This window comes from Lissotriton helveticus, chromosome 2_2 (genome assembly GCF_964261635.1).
Source record: "Lissotriton helveticus chromosome 2_2, aLisHel1.1, whole genome shotgun sequence".
In the NCBI taxonomy this organism is placed as follows: domain Eukaryota; kingdom Metazoa; phylum Chordata; class Amphibia; order Caudata; family Salamandridae; genus Lissotriton; species Lissotriton helveticus.
The window spans coordinates 388,438,392-388,457,542 of record NC_136060.1 but is presented as its reverse complement, the minus strand read 5'-3'; the positions used below and the strand labels follow the sequence as shown (position 1 = coordinate 388,457,542).

The 19,151-nt window shown below is 44.2% G+C and overlaps 1 protein-coding gene across 1 annotated transcript in view; it reads right to left on the bottom strand.

Annotated features, from left to right (window-relative positions):
* The window catches only part of LETM1 (leucine zipper and EF-hand containing transmembrane protein 1), a 420,852-nt gene that overhangs the window by 349,159 nt on the left and 52,542 nt on the right, over positions 1 to 19,151 (bottom strand). Inside the window, exon 3 of the mRNA XM_078678611.1 lies at positions 3,364 to 3,826. Coding sequence (XP_078534737.1) covers positions 3,364 to 3,826 — 463 coding nt within the window. The remainder of the gene's footprint in view (positions 1 to 3,363; positions 3,827 to 19,151) is intronic.

Genomic DNA, 19,151 nt, shown 5'->3' with positions numbered 1-19,151 from the left:
ACTGTCATTAGAGCAGTATTTCTTATTGCTTATATTATAATTATAGGATTAATCTATATTTGCATGTATTCATGGAGTACATCCGAGTAGCTAACTAAACATCTGTAATATCTCCATACCAAAATAATTACGCATTAAATTTCATTTCAGTGTTAGTTCATCATAACGTGGAGGTCTGAAGTATTTGGACAAGTAGATCCTAGAATCATTTTTAGCAAATAGTTCCTCCCCTGGACAAAACCTTGGGCTATTGTGAGGGATTCTACTTTTATAGTCAAAATGATTTAACTATGATCATGTAGATCCATCCTCTTACAACTATCAGGTTTGAAATATATGAAGTGTTTTAGATGTAGGCAGCATATTCAATAGTACAGTGAGTCCCTAATATGGAACTGTACTATTTAGCTGCCCAGCTTCAATGGGCAACGAAGTGGTTGAATGACAGGTGCCTGGAAGACACAGCAACCATGCACCAGCCCTGGACCCATTCTCAGATTTGTCACCTGTTCCACCCCATCGCCAAACTCCCCCGGCCACCACAGTTACACTTGGGGTTAGCCCATAAATCCTACAAAAGAAGTTTATATCTCACCCGTAAGACACCTCCTTATGCCCCGATTCTACCATTGATGGGGACACCAAGGGGCAGGTTGGGTACCCTGGGGGCAGCCCTGACGGCCTGGCATGCGGCAGAGCTTGACACATTGGGCGACCTATATAGAGATAGCGCATTAATACCATTCTAGATGCTAGTCGAGGACAATGACTTGCCAGCGGGCCAATTTCTGCTACCCACTTCCCTTCTGAAGGCTTTGTCAACTGCTTGGGGGGATCTGACAATTGAGCCGCCGACACACATTTTAGTACAATACTTACAAGTAATGGGAGTGGGGTCACATGTGGTACATTGGCTGGCGGAGGAACTTCTCACACACACGCTGAGGCTGATGCAACGACTTAGAATCAGGTGGGAGTAAGATAGAACAGCCTTGGACAGACAAGGAATGGGATGCCATATTAGCGGGAGCTGGGAATATATACCCAGGAACTCGAGATTCAAGCTCATTCAAACATATATCATACAAAGGGCATATCTCTCACTAGACAGGATAGATACTTCCACACTGTCACTTCTGCATGTCCACGCGGTCAGTATCCTGATGCAGACTTGCTGCGGACTTGCGCATCCCTCCAGAGTTATTGGCGAGAGGTAGTCACAACACTAGCTTCATGTACACTGTGATGTCATTGTCATGGGAAGTTTGTCTTTTAGGGCTTTACACCAGATCCAAAAAATCTAAAGTCACCTCAAGGTTCCGAGATCCTGGTCTCATTACTGCAAAATCTCTCATAACCAAAAAATGGAAAAATGCCGCCCCCGGGGAAACTTAGTTGGAAGCGCTCATTTGCAATGTGGGCACAGACGGAAAGTATGGCATTACATAAAGAGGAGACAGCAGGGCTTCGTCAATTCCCCATTGAACAGAGCTGGGATATGTTGTTGGCTGTCTTGCAGGCTGGCAACCCGTTAGCGGCTGACATCGCCTTATTAGCAAATCAGTGATGAACCCATCAGCCCCACATCTCTTGGCCAAGGAGAGTTGACACGCCTCAAAAACTGTAGACTGGGTAATTGTCGATTCCCCTAACCTGTTATAGATAGCCACTTGCATCTCACCTGCCTTTAAGCATAAAAGTCCCAGTTGTTGGCAAATTAATATGCCCTGTTGTGTGCACAATCTCAACGATTCGCCAGTCTTTTGGCTATGCGGAAATGTATTGGTAATATCTTTGTAACTCAATGATGAACCAGGAATATTGTTTGTATTTAATGGATGGCAGATATTTTTAATAAGTTTTAAGTTTCAGTTTATTTTTAATGTTTTTGGAAAATGAGATTTATTGGTGTTAATGGGTGATCATTATCTGTGCTCTATCGTCACTCAAGTCCTTTCTCCTATTAAGCAGGGAATAGATGATAAGACTCGACTGTCACAGTTTTGTGTGTATATAGTACACATGCGTGAAATCCTGTCAGGACTGCTCAGACAAGTTGTATTTAGCGTAAGTAGTTAACAACAACTACTTTATAAAATATGATTTAGCTACACTGTGAGCAAAGGCATGCAGAGGCATGGGCACATATTCTCATGTACGATATAACTGTTTGTACTGGTGAACAGCACATTGTGTTGTTTATACATTACTGTGAGATATAATGCTATTCGGACCATGGGCTTATATTTCTGATATCAGATTTCAAACATCTCTGTACGAAATAATGATTCCAGTCATGTTAAATGTAAAATATCAATAAAGATATTTAAACAAAAAAATCAAAAGTAGAGTGAAAGCATATACTTTACCCTTAAATCTACTGTCACCCTAAGTCTTATTGTAACCTCCACCCTTCACAATAATCCAAACCTTTAACCCTACTCTTACCTGTATCTCCATCCCTTCTTCTAGCTGCTAACTATAATTCAAATGTTATTCCTTACCTTAACCTTTATCTCAGCCACATCACTTACCCTAACCCTTCATATTTATTTAAAAAAAATGTAATGGCATGTTTAATAGAAACGTGACTTTATTCTTTAAAGCAGTCATTTTAGAGCCTTTTTTTTAAAGCACGTTACTTTTTCCATTTGCAAAGGTGAAACTGAAGGGGCTAAAGAAGGGGGGCAATTCTTCAATAATACTTGTCTCTGATATGGACAACTAATGCTAGTTAGGCCATTTTAAAAACAGGATAAGTAGGATGATGGAGGAACTGCGCACGTACCATTATTCTGTTTACATACTTCAAAAGGTACTCTTTTCCTTTTTTTGCAGCAATTCCCTTGAAGTTATTTCAAATTTTAGGGCCAAATCCTTGGCCAGATCTCTGTCTGATTGTGCCACAATTCGTTACAAGATGGGCTGAAAATGTAAAATGTACTCTTGTTCACAAGCAGATCATTTTGATTCTCCACCAAAATAATAATCTGTTATTAATGCCAGAACAATGACAGGATTTAGACTAGATTGCAGCATACTGTTAGAATCCTCTTTCTGAAGGAAACTGATCAATCAATTGTAAAGAGATCACAAAGTGGCTAAATCAGTCATTAGCTGTTCTTTCACGTGCTCAGTCACTCACGCTTTACAGAAAATGCTTAAGATGACGTTCACTGCAAACATTTTCTTTAAATCAGAGTAATCCTTCAAACACTGATTGATTTAGAAACTGCTAATTTATCAATTATCAACATTCATTTTCAACTTCAGGACTACAAAAATAGGCAATGTTGCACATCAACAAGCAATACTTCTTAATTTAATGTCAAATATCTCACAGCATATCCAAATATTTCTTACCTGTCTGCGTTCTCTGCGCGATAACGTGGTGCCTCTTAAAATTCGCCACAGCATTCTTGCAGCAATCTTTGTGTCTATCCACAGCAGTCGAAAGCCATGATAATAGTGCTTCACTTCATCTACAATCCTCTGGCCGATTGACTTTTTAACAGTTTCCACGTCTGTTGTTGGGCTGTACACAGGACCTCCTTCCTCAAGTTTCTTGTTTTTATCCTTTAAGGATTTAAGCGATTTTTCCACTACAGAGTCATCACAACATGGGCGGGAAGAGTGCCACCACCGTACTGGGTGGTACTGGGGTCTGACAACATTCAGGCCAGTGAGAGAGGTCCATGGACCAGGAGAAGCCAAAGACCTAAAGTACATTCGTTCTGATCCATTAACACAGGAACTATAAAAATCCCTCGGTTGGGAGGAAACGTAAACAGGCTGGACAATAGTGCAATTTCTGAGAGAAACATGCCTGCAGAAAACAAGAGTCACAATTATTTTTCTGCTAAGGAAAGCAAAATCTGATTAAATGAGGAATGCTAATTTTCACAAAGACATAGTTTACACATTTCTCATCATTATATTTTCTACAGTGTGATAATAGTCTGCTGTTTAAGTACAAGTTTTCAATAATACACAGTTCTATCAAGTTACTTAAGTTAAAAGTACTAGTTCTAAGGCCAAAAAAAAGGAAAAAGGAGCCAAATGAGGTAGCTATTGCACAGCAATCCCTTTGGGGTGCTCAATCTACAAACTGCTGTAAGAGAAAACCTACAAACTCCGATTAAGAAATCTCACAAGCATTTGTATTTCTTACTGATAATTACATGCAATAACAGATGTGTTTGGAACACTCTAGAGCACACTGATCATCTGAAAATGCACACCCATGATCCACCTCTCATTTGTTTGTCATGGATTTAGATGAAAATAAAGAATGGTAAAAATCAAGAAAGCCATTATAAATAACCAAAAATAAAGAAACAATCATCACATTATTATTCATATTAAATGCTAAAAAGGGTAAGCCGATCGTCGCTGTAACTGGGTGGCCCAATGGTGGACGGGCTATCCGGTCAAGGGTTCCACTAGAGGAGAACATGGGGCGGTAGAACCACAATTTAGCAGGGAAAGAGCACTGCCAATTTACAGAAGAAATCCCATGTGAAAACCTGTAAATTATCCCTAAATCTCATTAAGCCTTTCCCCCTCCCTGTATTATGCTACCATTACATTTTTCCAACACCAGCTATGTAGTAATACTTTACTTAATGTACTTTTTCTTTGATAAGTCATGATTTTTTTTTTTTATTTCCATTTAGAGGCAGTGGCTTTGTTAATGTGTACAATTTGCTAATGGTTACTGCATGCAACCGGCTACAGCATGCATGTTAGTTGCTAATATGAAGTAGGCATATTTCTTACAGTATGCATTCCAATAGATAAAATAGTCAAGGCCTGGGTTATGTAATAGCATCGCGCAAATAACAATGTATCAAAATCTTTGTAATTCTTAGCAGTTTATTTGTTAAGTATCGTTTTCCATATTTTATTATAGAGACTAAATGAGCACTTGAGCAAGGAAGACCTCGAATTTTTTTTACTGACAATTATGTACATGCAGCTGGTGTTGAATTATCCGTACTCTAGTTTTGGGATTGGTCTGCAAAGTATATCGAATTTAATCCTGAAGGATTTTGCTGCCCGTACTGTACTGACTTACTCAATAGTGTCTTCCATCATTAAAAAAAGAAAGTATGATCTGAAACATATGGAACACTCAGTATGCTAACGAAGGAGACGCTGTGAGCTGCGGGGGAGCCGCAGCGATGCGAGGTCGAACGGATTGCCGGTGTTCCATAATCCGCTGCCCCCCGTGTGGCAGTGCCCCCCCCTGTTTTGCGCATGCGTACGCAAGCGCACATTACGGCCGATGACGTGGTACCACGCCCACCATCATTCCGCGTCATCATCATTGCGCATGCTCTATTCGAACATGGCTCGCGTCTCGGGCAGACAGCGCCCGCGGGGTCCTTGTGCCGACCTCTGTACACAGCCCGTCTCCGTACAAGCAGGACCCCCCACCTGCAGGCCGGTGTATTGCCCCGCATTAAAGCTGCTACATATTTATTTAAAATGTAAACCGTGTACCCGGGAAGCGTGTTAAACAAATTATTATACGAATGATCACAGTGCATGTTGCGATGCTAAGCTGCCTGCATTACAACATCAGCGTGCCTCTTCCCAGACCCCTCTCCCTTTCCTGCTGTAATCAAATCTCCATCATAGATGGTGATTAACATGACATTCATTAACATGAATTTAGAACTGTTCCAGCCTCGTACACCGCCTCGGGCTGCTGGCGGCTCGAGGCTGTGAACAATGTTGGCACAAGGACCCCGCGGGCGCTCTCTGCCCTTCTCCACCCCGTGACGTAGGGGTGCAGCCACACACGGGATACAGTGAATATCGGAACACCGGCATAGCGGAAGGGCTCGACTGCTGTCGGCTGCTGGTGGACAGGCTGAGTGCTGTGAACGCTCAGAACTGCTGTACATGAAGGGCAAGCGGATTCCCGGTAAACCAGAAAGGCACAATCGCTAGCAGCGGCTGGATGACAAACTGAAACTGAATACCGCAAGCTGAATATAGCTGAACACAGCTGAACTTAGCTGAATATAGCTGAAATTTGGGGGATTACTTTACTCCTCTTTTTTTTCCAAGGATAGTACAAGCGCGGTAAGCCCGTATGACTTTTTTTTGCTGAGAAAGTGTCACTCCGGGTTTTGCTACTGGCCACTGATTGTTCTGGGTACTCCTGCCGGCTTTCCTTCCGGCTGCTGGATAACTCTAGTATTGGACTACCCTACATCGAATTGAAGAGACTGGGTCTGCCAAAAGCAATCTTTTCAAAAGGTGGCAGCGCTGGAGCTCGGACGGCAGCAATAAGGGCAAGTACTGGGGTCAGTCTGAACCTTAATGAGGGGGTAGAGGAGAAGGGAGAAGAGACTGAGATGGTACACGCTGCATCATGGGTAGGTCGCCCTGTTTAGAGAGTACTACAATCTGAGAAGGCCTCCTAGGCTATCAACCCGAAAGGTATCGCTACCCATCCTCTAGAGTCTTCCATATTGGGACACTGCCCGGACACTATATACCTTGGAGTTTATATCATTCCAAAGATTCAAAACATTATTAAATTAAACTATGAAGCACTTTTGATCGATACTACTAGGAAACTTAAGAACTGGCACAAGCTTCCCATTGGTATCATTGGACGATGTAATATTGTCAAAAAGACAATTCTTCCTAGGTTTCTTTATTTATTTAGATCTATTCCTTTGAAATTGCCGATTTTTTTATTTTAACTTGATCAGATAATAGGTAGCTTTATTTGGGGGTATAGGCGGGCACGTCGGGCTATCAAATTTTTTAAATATCCTTTCGGTCAAGGAGGTCTAGGATTGCCAGACTTTAAAATATACTACTGGGCCTCATTTACAAGCAGATTTCAGAGCCTGCTCTCTAGGAGTGACCACGATTTTAGCCATGAGCTGCTGTTAAATCAGGACAGTAATAGATTTCTTTACCATATAAACGATCCTATTTTACTACAAAAGGGTACGTTTTAAGACTTTAAGTGACAAAGCTTCCATTTGGCGAGAAATATCTAATATGTACTCTTTGCCAATTTATTTTAATAAGTTCCTGTTGTGGGATAATCCACTTCTCCCAGACATCTTTCAAGACGGTATAGCCAAACAATCTGGAGGTAGATAAACTTGGAGATTTATACGATACGGAGGGCTTTCGAACTTTTCAAGACTTGAAAGACTCTTTCTTTACCACAACAGAGTTACTATGAATAAATACTTCCAATTAAGGGATTACTTCTTGAGATCACAAGGGCTTAAAATTGTGGAATCCCATCAATTACTGACTTTTTTCATGAACCTTCCCAAGGAAAATCAATTGGTATTGCGTATCAATTATTTAGTCAGGAAAAACCGGTTCCTACAGGCCTTTTAGCTGAGTAGTGGATTGCAAAGCTGGGGGAGGAAATATTGGGTACAACAATAGAATGTGCACTTATTACATTAAAAGATGCTGTATGGCCCATGAACTTAAAGCTTCAGCAATTTTCGATATGTATGTTATACTATACGCCTGAGGCATGGATTTCTCTGAAGCCATGTAATGTAATGGAGTGGTGGAGTATCTTTAGCGAAATTTTTGTTCGAGAAAAAGCTTTGGCTAAAATCAGAAGTGCTAAGGCAGTACAAAAATGTAATACTATCTGGCAGGGTATGATTCAGTATCAAGTTGTCAATTAATTTTCCTGCTATATGTGTTTTGGACCTTCTTCATTACTTAGTTAGTTCTTTTTAGTGTTATTTTTAAATGTGTAATTTCACCTCCCTAGGGGAAAATGAAATGAATATGAAAAATGATGTGATGGCTGAAGTTCTATATGTATATTTTGTGTTTGAATCCTCTGTACATAAAATAAAAAAATGTTTTTAAAAAAAGGAACACTGCTGAAGTTGTAGAAGAATTTCTAAGCAATTTATCTTTTAAAATGTGTGCTATTATTTCTGTCAGAAATAGGAAGCCTGCTCAACCTCTCAACTCTAGGAGGAATGCATTATAGAACATTTGCCATACGCTATTCACAGTTGTCTTCGGTTCTAGAGTAAACACTAGCTCACAAGTGAAGAACAATATACAGAAGAGAGAGCGGCAAAGGCCTATGCAACTACCACCAATCTAAACTCGACAAGTATACCTTGACTAAACAACCAGATTTCAAGGAGAGCCCCCACGACAGTGCACTGGCAGCGCCCAGACACCCATGAATAAAGGAGACCTCACCCTGCAAGACATTATGGCAGCTTTTAACAGAGTGCAAGCCTCACTGGAATCAAGAATTGACTCCGTAACCACAGAGGTCTATCTTGTTTGCGCGGACCTCAGGAAAATGGTTTCAAGAGTCACGGAAGTGGAGGAGAAAACTGCAGAACTTCAGAAGGACACCACTACATTCAAATGTCAATTTAGTGAATTATACGAGACAAGAAAAGCAATGGAAGCCAAGTTCGACAACTGTGAAGGGAGGTCTAGGTGCAATAACATGAGAATTATTGGGGATCAAAAGTTGAGGATCTGGTTTTGAAATTCCTCAATCGCCATGGGCCATTCCAAGTATTTTTCGGGGGAGCGCGCTCACTGAGTACCAGGGGGACGACCAAGACCGGGGGCCCTGCTGCGACTGATACTAGCTCGCATCTTCAACTTCTGAGACCGAGACGTAATACTTTAAACAGCCCGAAGTGCGCCACCATTGCACTATAAAAAGATCACATTCTTTCCATACTTCACAGTCAAGGTCCAGAAACAGAGGCGCAGCTTTATAGAGGTCAAAAAAGCTCTAAGAGATAAGGAACTAAAACATGCAATGCTCTTACCCGCTAAGCTGAGAGTGGAGGTGGAGGGGAAGGTCTGTTTTCTTTCTCTAGCCCGAAGGAAACGTGGTAATGGCTAGATGGGTGGTGGTGAGTTGGAAATCCCAGTTAGAACGTGGAAAGAGACAATGGTCTGAGGAGGACACAGAGGGCTGGGCACACTAACAGAAAAGACCCTGACCCTAATGGGGGAGATCCACTTGAGGCAACAACGGCGGCAATGATGGATTGCAGAGGGCAGCCAGGACATTTCAGTGGAAGGCTGACATATGTAACAGACCCTCTTGAGAAGGCAACACACTTTGAGATACTGAGCAGAAGTTGGGGGGGGGGGGGCGGGGTCTCATAACTCACAAACTGCCTGGCTTGATCGATGTGAACTTGGAACATTTCTTGCTTGGAGCAATGCTGGCTTGAGTGCGGTTTGGACAATTCCATTATCATTAGTACCATGCATGCATTGCAGTTCGGTCATGGGAGGGCGAGAGAAGCTGGTACATTGTCTCCAGAGTTTGTGTTGGGGTTGGGAAGGGACGACAGGCGCTCCGCTGCGTTGAGGAGGCGGGTAGTTCAAGGTCTGTAATGCAGGCAGGCAGGGTGGGGGGTTGGACTAACAATAGTCATTAGGGGTAGTTGTTTCATTCTAATAGTGACTATCTTTAGTGATGGGTTGACATCGCAGCTTGGTCCATTAGATAAGGCACATGGTGAGGTTACACAGAAGTCACAGTCATGCGCAGAGTTATACACCTCCAAGACGCATCGAACAGATGGCGTATCCAAGGTTATCCATCGCACACTCTCCCCATCGGGAGGGAGGGGACACAGGTGCATACCACAGTTGAGATATGATGGACACGGCAATAACTCGTAACCGTGGATGCTTTTGTGGAATATTAATGGGCTGCTGGACAGACTAAAAAAGAGGGCTGGTACTTCAGTACATTAAACAACACTTAACAGACGTAGCCCTCTTACAAGAAACTTACCTGGTGGGCAATGCCAGCAAGGCTCTCAATAGGTGGGGGTATAAATTAGCAGCACACTCTGGTTTCACTTCCGGGACAAGAGGGGTGGGTGTTCTTGGGAGGAAACAGTTTCAACTGATCATTGAACGTGGACAAACAGGGTATATTGGCAGCCATCGGCAACCCCAGTAGACGGCCTATCCCTGCTGATGAGGGGTAATACCCCGAAACACGTGTTCAGGGATGGCGAAGACAGCGAAGATAGCAGAAGATCGAAAGATGATGCATCGCGAACACTTTACTACATTGACCAGAGTCCTTAGGGGCGACACCGCCGGTGTGTGAGTAGTGTGCGACCCCACCCCCATTTGTTACTTTAAAGCTCTCTTGAGCAGCGGGCTGACGAGCCTGGGATCCCGCACCTACGCGCCTGAGTGGTACTATACCTGGCAGATATTGGCAGCCATCGGCAACCCCAGTACACGGCCTATCCCTGCTGATGAGGGGTAATACCCCGAAACACGTGTCCAGGGATGGCGAAGACAGCGAAGATAGCAGAAGATCGAAAGATGATGCATCGCGAACACTTTACTACATTGACCAGAGTCCTTAGGGGCGACACCGCCGGTGTGTTAGTGTGCGACCCACCCCCATTTGTTACTTTAAAGCTCCCCTGAGCAGCGGGCTAACGCGCCTGGGATCCCGCACCTACGCGCCTGAGTGGTACTATACCTGGCAGATATTGGCAGCCATCGGCAACCCCAGTACACGGCCTATCCCTGCTGATGAGGGGTAATACCCCGAAACACGTGTCCAGGGATGGCGAAGACAGCGAAGATAGCAGAAGATCGAAAGATGATGCATCGCGAACACTTTACTACATTGACCAGAGTCCTTAGGGGCGACACCGCCGGTGTGTGAGTAGTGTGCGACCCCACCCCCATTTGTTACTTTAAAGCTCCCTTGAGCAGCGGGCTGACGAGCCTGGGATCCCGCACCTACGCGCCTGAGTGGTACTATACCTGGCAGATATTGGCAGCCATCGGCACCCCAGTACACGGCCTATCCCTGCTGATGAGGGGTAATACCCCGAAACACGTGTCCAGGGATGGCGAAGACAGCGAAGATAGCAGAAGATCGAAAGATGATGCATCGCGAACACTTTACTACATTGACCAGAGTCCTTAGGGGCGACACCGCCGGTGTGTGAGTAGTGTGCGACCCCACCCCCATTTGTTACTTTAAAGCTCCCTTGAGCAGCGGGCTGACGAGCCTGGGATCCCGCACCTACGCGCCTGAGTGGTACTATACCTGGCAGATATTGGCAGCCATCGGCAACCCCAGTACATGGCCTATCCCTGCTGATGAGGGGTAATACCCCGAAACACGTGTCCAGGGATGGCGAAGACAGCGAAGATAGCAGAAGATCGAAAGATGATGCATCGCAAACACTTTACTAAATTGACCAGAGTCCTTAGGGGCGACACCGCCGGTGTGTGAGTAGTGTGCGACCCCACCCCCATTTGTTACTTTAAAGCTCTCTTGAGCAGCGGGCTGACGAGCCTGCGACCCCACCCCCATTTGTAGGTTTGCAGCACTCACTGGCAAGTGGGAGGGGAAAACTGAAAATATTGTCTCAGTGTACATGCCGCCAGCACTACACACCATAGCTATTCCTGACCTGAGTGCATTTCTGCTGAGACTACCAGAGGGAGAACTACCTGATTGGGGAGACTTTAATATGATGCTGAAGGATATATGACGTTAAAACGCATGTTTTTACAACGCATACCGTTACAACGGGACTTTTACAACGCCAATACTATTACCACGCATGTATTTACAACGCATTTTTTTACAACGCAGGTACTTTTACAACGCATACCACTACAACGTAAGTATTGGTAAGTATATATTTTTTTTTTAATTGTATATTATTTAAAATTAATATAATGTAATGTAATTGTATTTAATTTAATTTAATTTAATTTAATTAATTTAATTTAAATTTAATTTAATTTTATTTTTACCCTGTACCCCTTTACCCAAAAACCCAAAACTGACCCTGAACCCTAAAAATACCCCTTTACCCAAAAACCCAAAACTGACCCTGAACCCTAAAAATACCCCTTTACCCAAAAACCCAAAACTGACCCTGAACCCTAAAAATACCCTTTTACCCAAAAACCCAAAACTGACCCTGAACCCTAAAAATACCCCTTTACCCAAAAACTGAAAACTGACCCTGAACCCTAAAAATACCCCTTTACCAAAAAACTGAAAACTGACCCTGAACCCTAAAAATACCCCTTTACCAAAAAACTGAAAACTGACCCTGAACCCTAAAAATACCCCTTTACCAAAAAACTGAAAACTGACCCTGAACCCTAAAAATACCCCTTTACCCAAAAACTGAAAACTGACCCTGAACCCTAAAAATACCCCTTTACCAAAAAACTGAAAACTGACCCTGAACCCTAAAAATACCCCTTTACCCAAAAACTGAAAACTGACCCTGAACCCTAAAAATACCCCTTTACCCAAAAACCCAAAACTGACCCTGAACCCTAAAAATACCCCATTACCCAAAAACCCAAAACTGACCCTGAACCCTAAAAATACCCCTTTACCCAAAAACCTAAAACTGACCCTGAACCCTAAAAATACCCCTTTACCCTAAAAACCCAAAACTGACCCTAAACCCTAAAAATACCCCTTTACCCAAAAACCCAAAACTGACCCTAAACCCTAAAAATACCTTTAAAAAAAAACTAACATATAACATTTTAAATATAATTATATACTTACCAATACTTACGTTGTAATGGTATGCGTTGTAAAAGTACCTGCGTTGTAAAAACATGCGTTGTAAATGAATGCGTGGTAATGGTATTTGCGGTGTAAAAGTTCCGTTGTAATGGTAGTGCGTTGTAAAAAATGCGTTGTAATGTGTGTTTACCGATGCTGAATGCTATCCAAGACAGGTAAGAACCCCCCCCCCCCCACCTCACCCTCACCCCGCCCCCACCCCTTCCAGGACACATCCTCGCAATTAATGCAAGTTGATGGAATTTAGAAGGGCTATTGGACTCGCCCAAGTCTGGCGTACCCAAAACCCACAGGCACAACACTTCACGTATTACTCAGGAGTGCATAATAGCCACTCATGTATTGACTGTATTCTTACACATGCAGATAGAGTGCCCAACCTCAGAGATGTGCACCATATAACGCAGGGCCTTTCTGACAACTACCCGTTGTGGACCTGCTATTTAGCGCAAACACAAAGCACTCGTCCAGGTATATCGCTACAGCCATGGGGCCTGTAGGTTCCACAGATACAGACACGATAAGGCCACAAAACCTTACTTTGAAGAAAATTTGACTTTGGAAGAGACAGCATAGATCTTGTGGGAAGCTTACAAGACAGTTATAAAAGGTCAGGGACACTATCCTCATGGTGGGATACAAAAGGGACAAGAGAGCGGCGATAGAGACACTCAAGGTTGCCAAATTAGACCTAGAGGCTCAATTGGCCAGCGATCACACAGAAGAGATATCACACACACTACAGCTTAAGAGACAGGAATATAGAGACTTAGCACTAGTGGCGGCTAGAACCAAACTGTCGGCAAAGCAACACAGAATCTATGAATTTGGTGATAAAGCCGGGAAGTTATTGACCTGGCTTGAGTGGCAAGAACGGGCAGATAGATGGGTGAGTGCGCTCACCACAAAGTCGGGTGAGACCCTGAGTGACCCTCAGAATATAGCAGCGGTATTTTGGCAGTATTATACCCGCGTATACCCCCCGGTATCGACCGCCACAACTGAAGATTCACAAGCCATTCTTGTGGACCTTCCACTCCAGGTGCTCTCCCCCAAGGACTCGGCTGTTATGGAGAGTGACATCAGGGTTGAGGAAATAGTTTCAGCTATCCTTAACATCCAATCGGGAAAGGCGATGGGACCAAATGTCCTCCCAATAGAATTGTATAAGGCGATTGCCCCCCAAGTGGCGCCTCACCTGCGTCGAATGTACTGAGAGATTAGGGGAATTGCCAGAGGAGCAACGCCTGGCCTTGATAGTAGTTATTCACAAGCCCGGTAAACCAGCGGACCATTGTGCCTCATACCGGCCTATCTCACTGCTTAATGCGGAAATTTAAATACTGGCTAAGCTACTCATCCCCAGGTTAGTCCAACATATTCTCACTTGGTGCACCCGGATCAATCCGGTTTAATGCCAGGGAGGAATACAGCTCTCAATCTGCGCCGCCTTCATGGGGTAATGGGCAGGAAAGATAACGTACGAGTAGATGCAGTAGTGATTTCCCTTGACGAGCACATGTCATTTGATACAGTGGAGGGGCCATACTTATTCACAGTCCTAGAGAGAATGGGGTTTGACGGTAAAGTCCTGGCATGGATTCAGCTCCTATACACAGGACTCAAGCACCTTTTCGCCTCGGAGAGGGACTCGCCAAGGTTGCCCCCTCGCCAATCTTATTTGCTTTGGTTCTCGAACCAATGGACGTATAGGTCAGGGAAGACCCACTGACAGAGGGGTAGGAAGATCTTATATCATTGTATGGCGATGACATTTTACAATACGTCGCCACACCATGCCATTCGATAGCTAGAATTATGACCATATTAGCAAACATGGGTAAACACTCCGGCTGCTCCATAAATTGGTCCAAATCCACAATTTACATACTATGTGGTCTACACCCAGCTCTACCGGTGGAACGTAAGGCAGCCGTGGTTGTGGAGGGCTTCTGCCATCTTGGGATATTCGTGACGGCAGTCCCAGATCATTCTTATGCCCAAAATTTACAGGCCCCCTGACACATCTTCGAAGTGATGTCCAGCATTGGAGATCACTGCCACTGTCATTACTGGGACATACCGCGCTATTCAGAATGATGGTGCTGCCTCGCTTTTCATTAGTCTTTAAAAAACACCCCGCCCGAAATCCATCAAGTGTTCTTCCGAGCAGAGAGGTGTGAAGTGTGGGATCTGCACTGGGTGGGAAACCTCAGCGACCAGCTATGCAGAAGTGGATATGGGGGTGGTATGATGGGGGCACAGCTTTGCAGAATATCCAGATGTACTTTTGGGCTGCCCAGCTGGCGGTCATAAATCAATGGGTCCATTGACCACACGATGAACCGGCCTATAGGATGGTTAGGTTTCTGATGGGTACGGGAGGTACACTCAGGCCTTGTGCACCAAACCTAGAGGAAATACACTCACAGGACCCACTACCCAAACAATCAAACTTTGGCACAAAGGAAAAAAAGGCTGGGGTAGCACGACACTAACTCAATTCACACCACTCTGGGAAAGTGAGAAGTTGGGCCGGCTATATTCCAGCATCGGTTTCACCAAGTGGGACCTTATAGGAATCTCTACAATGGGAGATTTATGGACTAGAGGGAGTGAGCCCCTTCGCTGATTTACAGTTTAAATTCACTCTTGCCAGAACTGAAACATTCACGTACCTACAGGTAAGACATGCCGTTATGACTGCCATTTCACCAAGGAGTAACCTCCTGAAGCTTAGCGGTTAGAGGACAGACTTCTTACAGACGATATGGAACGTAGAGCAATCTCCTTAACCTATCAAAACCTGATCCATAACTCCTTCGATACCCTGCAAAAACTTTGTCGACAATGTCACAGGAACTAAGAAGAGCTGGAAGATAAGGAGTGGCAGGAAGCCCTCGGTTCCCCGAAATAAGTAGCCATCTCCACAAAATTACGGCTCTTCCATCTTGGAATCTTACACAGAGCCTCCCTCCCTAGAGCTACATTGGTCAAGATGGGTAAGGAAACTACCACACTTTGTCACCGATTATGCGGACAGTAAGGAACATTTTATCATGTATTATGGGAATGTCCGATGATCTAATAATATTGGGAAGCAGTGGTGAACACAATGGCACCTGTGTGTGGGGGAGACTTAGAACTCAAGCCAAAACAGTGTCTCCTCAACATATGTGAGGGGACTGATCTGAGCACTAGGAATAAGGATAGCAAAGCGCAATTTAGCTTGACACTGGGGGGCTCAGGCTGCACCATCTCCTGTTGAGTGGGGGAAGATATGGACTTGTGCATGATCACAGAAAGGGCAGTGTATGAGTGCAGGGGTTGTCCCAGAAAATGGTAACAGGTCTGGGGAAAGTGAAATGTTCACAGGGGAGGAATAATCACTAGCCCCTCTCTGCGGCCTGGTGGTGCAACCATGATGTACAATATCAGGGAAGATTTAGCCGAGGAAACAATGGAGATGCATTAATATTATGATTGAGCACTTTGCACTGTTTTGCAACTAAATTGTGGAAATGCACTACTATTATATCATAATGATTGAATCCAATTGGACTACATTATTTTCAAAATAAAAACATATTTAAAAAAAAATATATTACTTTTACTCATGTATCCAGAAAAACCATTGTTTTTTTTTTTAAAAGAACCTTCACTTACCAACCTAGTTGGTGGCATGCTTCATCATTGGGTTCCCACCCAGAGCATCTCAGGTGCGATATGACGACTGATTACAGCAGAGCTGGGATTTTTTGTGAAATCGTGGGTGAATTAAAACTGCCACAAAGTGATCCATCACTTACGAAGCTTAATAGTGGATCCATTGGGTAAGGTTAAAAACATTGATTGTTGATATTGTTATGCCTGCATTTTTGGCATGGTTTACTATGTCTTTTTGCCTCTTTTCCAGTGTGCTGATTTTCGTTTTAGCTGGCTTTAGGACTCTGGGCACTTTACCACTGCTCTCCAACGCTAAAGTGTAAGTGCTCCCTGTTTAAAATGTGATGGTAATTGCTTTCTCCATGATTGTTATAATTGATTCAATAGTAAATCCATAGTACAGTGCAGTGTGTGTGCCCAGGACCTGTAAATCAATTGCTACCAGTGGGCCTGCTCGACTGATTGTGCCACCCACATGATTAGCCCTGCAAACATCTCTCAGACCTGCCACTGCAGTGTCTGTGCATGCAGTTTAAACTGCCATTTCGGCTTGGCAAGTGCCACAACTTGCCAGGCCCAAAACCCTCCATTTTATTACAGGTAAAGCACCCCTAAGATAGGCCCCATAGGCAGGGTGATGTGTACTTAAAAGGTACGACATGTACTGTTGTGCTTAACATGTCCTGGTATGCTAATTTCGTATTTCACTGTAGGAGTTTGCGGTCTCTGGACTCACAATTTAAAATACATAATTTATTCCAGTTGGTTTTAAATTGCAGGTCTGAAAAGGCCACTTATGGAAAGTTGGTATTGTCTTACTTTAACCATGCTGTGCCCCTGTCAGTCTCTAAATACAGGTCTCGGTCAGGTTGACAGTTGGGCTCATATATTCACTCTAGATAGAAACACAAAGGGAGATGAGGTGTGCACTGCATATCATATCCTGATGTCCCATCACCAGGCTGATGGGTCTTCCTGAGCTAGAGAGGCAGAAGGAGTTGACACTTACACCTGAATAAGGCTATGCCTGTCCCCTCACAAAGCAGTTTCCATTCCCTGTATTGTGTCTGGAGCCAGGGCCAGGAAGGGCAGGGTCTAGTGCACTACAAAGACATTTAAAGTTTGCCTACCTCAAAGGCTGAAACGGGTATAAGTTCTAGACCTCGGACACCATATACTCAGAACACTCATGTATTGAGGACATTCTGCCAGGAAGAAAAGCTGTGTTGCTTCAGGAGACACTGCCACTTGGCTGTTTGCTTTGCTGTGCTAGCCTGCTGCTTCTGTTCTGGAAGTGAAAGGACTGGACTTTGCTTTCTACATCCTGCTTTCTGAGATTCTCCAAGGGCTTGATCTGAGTTTGCCTACTGTTAAGAAGTCTCAGGGCCTTCAAGACTTAACCTTCCGGCACCTGGGCTTCTCTGCTGAGAGCGCTGCCTTGCTAAGTCCGGCCAAATCCAGTTCCTGAGCCAGTGGAAGTGAGTTCTGGTGCAATAAGGAGAGAAATTAACACATCGTCTCGCAGTGTCATTCAGAACCGGCGCATAATTGTAAAACTTGACGCATCGCCGCTGCTGGCACCACAGCATGGGCCCCGCTCAAAGCAACAATCACTGCTTTCAATGCAGGCCTTGGCTTTTCACTACAGTGCCTCCGTAGAACCACTGCTGCATGAGTCTCGAGCACAGCATCACCGAAGTCCTTGATGCACCATTCTGACTCCGACACAGCACCTGCTTTAGCATGGTGGAATTGACGCATTGTGACTTGGCTTTTGCCGCATCACCAATGCATCATCTCTGGGCACCAATTTCATCAACAACACAGCACCACAGTAAGGAAATGAGGTATTGTGCCCACAAACGATGCATCACCTCCCCTGCGCCACGCATTGTCAGGAGTTAGTGGCTCAACGACTCTGACCCGCCTTAAGGAACTGATGCATCATTGCCTACAGTGACACATCACTGCCTCTGCACAACGCACTGTCCCCGAGCGCCGTGCCACCGACCTGCATAGCAGTAAGGAACCGATGCAGCACCTGCCTTTTTGACGTCTCACCCTCTCTGCGTCACACATCATCTTTGATTTTTAATGCATTCAAGGTACTATGCACCGGTAAGTGCAAACATTGATTTCTACAGAACTATAACTTTATTTAACTTTGAAAATTCATATCCTGAGTTGTGTATGTTGGATTTTTGTTGTTGTTTTGGTCTTGTTTTAATCAGATAAACATGGGCTATTTTTCTAAACTGGTGTGGGGTCCTTTTGTGGTGTTTTCAGTGTTACTGTGTCTACAAGTACTTTACACATTGCCTCTGAGATAAGCCTGACTGCTCTTGCCATTCCAAGACGCTGGACATAGGCACCAACAGACTGTGGGTCCAAAACAGTTTCACCAAATGTAATAGTGAGAAATTGGTGTATCTGATTACATGCCCGTGCAATTACAAATATGTGGGCATGACGACCCGCAAGATAAAATTGCGCATTCTAGAGCACAAAAGCACGATCAGTGCAAGAAACAAGACACAAGACTAATGAGACATTTCTTAGAACTCCAACACAAAGCAGACGATCTGGCGTGGACTGTGCTGGAACAACCGCTCATCCCGAACCACATTACGGATATATCACGGTTTCTGTTCATTAAAGAACAAAGATGGATCTACAAATTGCAAAGTGACATACAGGGCTTAAACGATGAGGTCCCCTGGTCCTCACTTTGAAACCCCAGGAACTCCAACGAGTTTGCGATAGTCATTCAGGAGGGGGTCCAAGTTACTGTTGACCTTTAAACCTACATATTATCCAAATACTCAACAAACACTAGTCTTTTTCACATCACATCCATTGGGGGACGTATTCG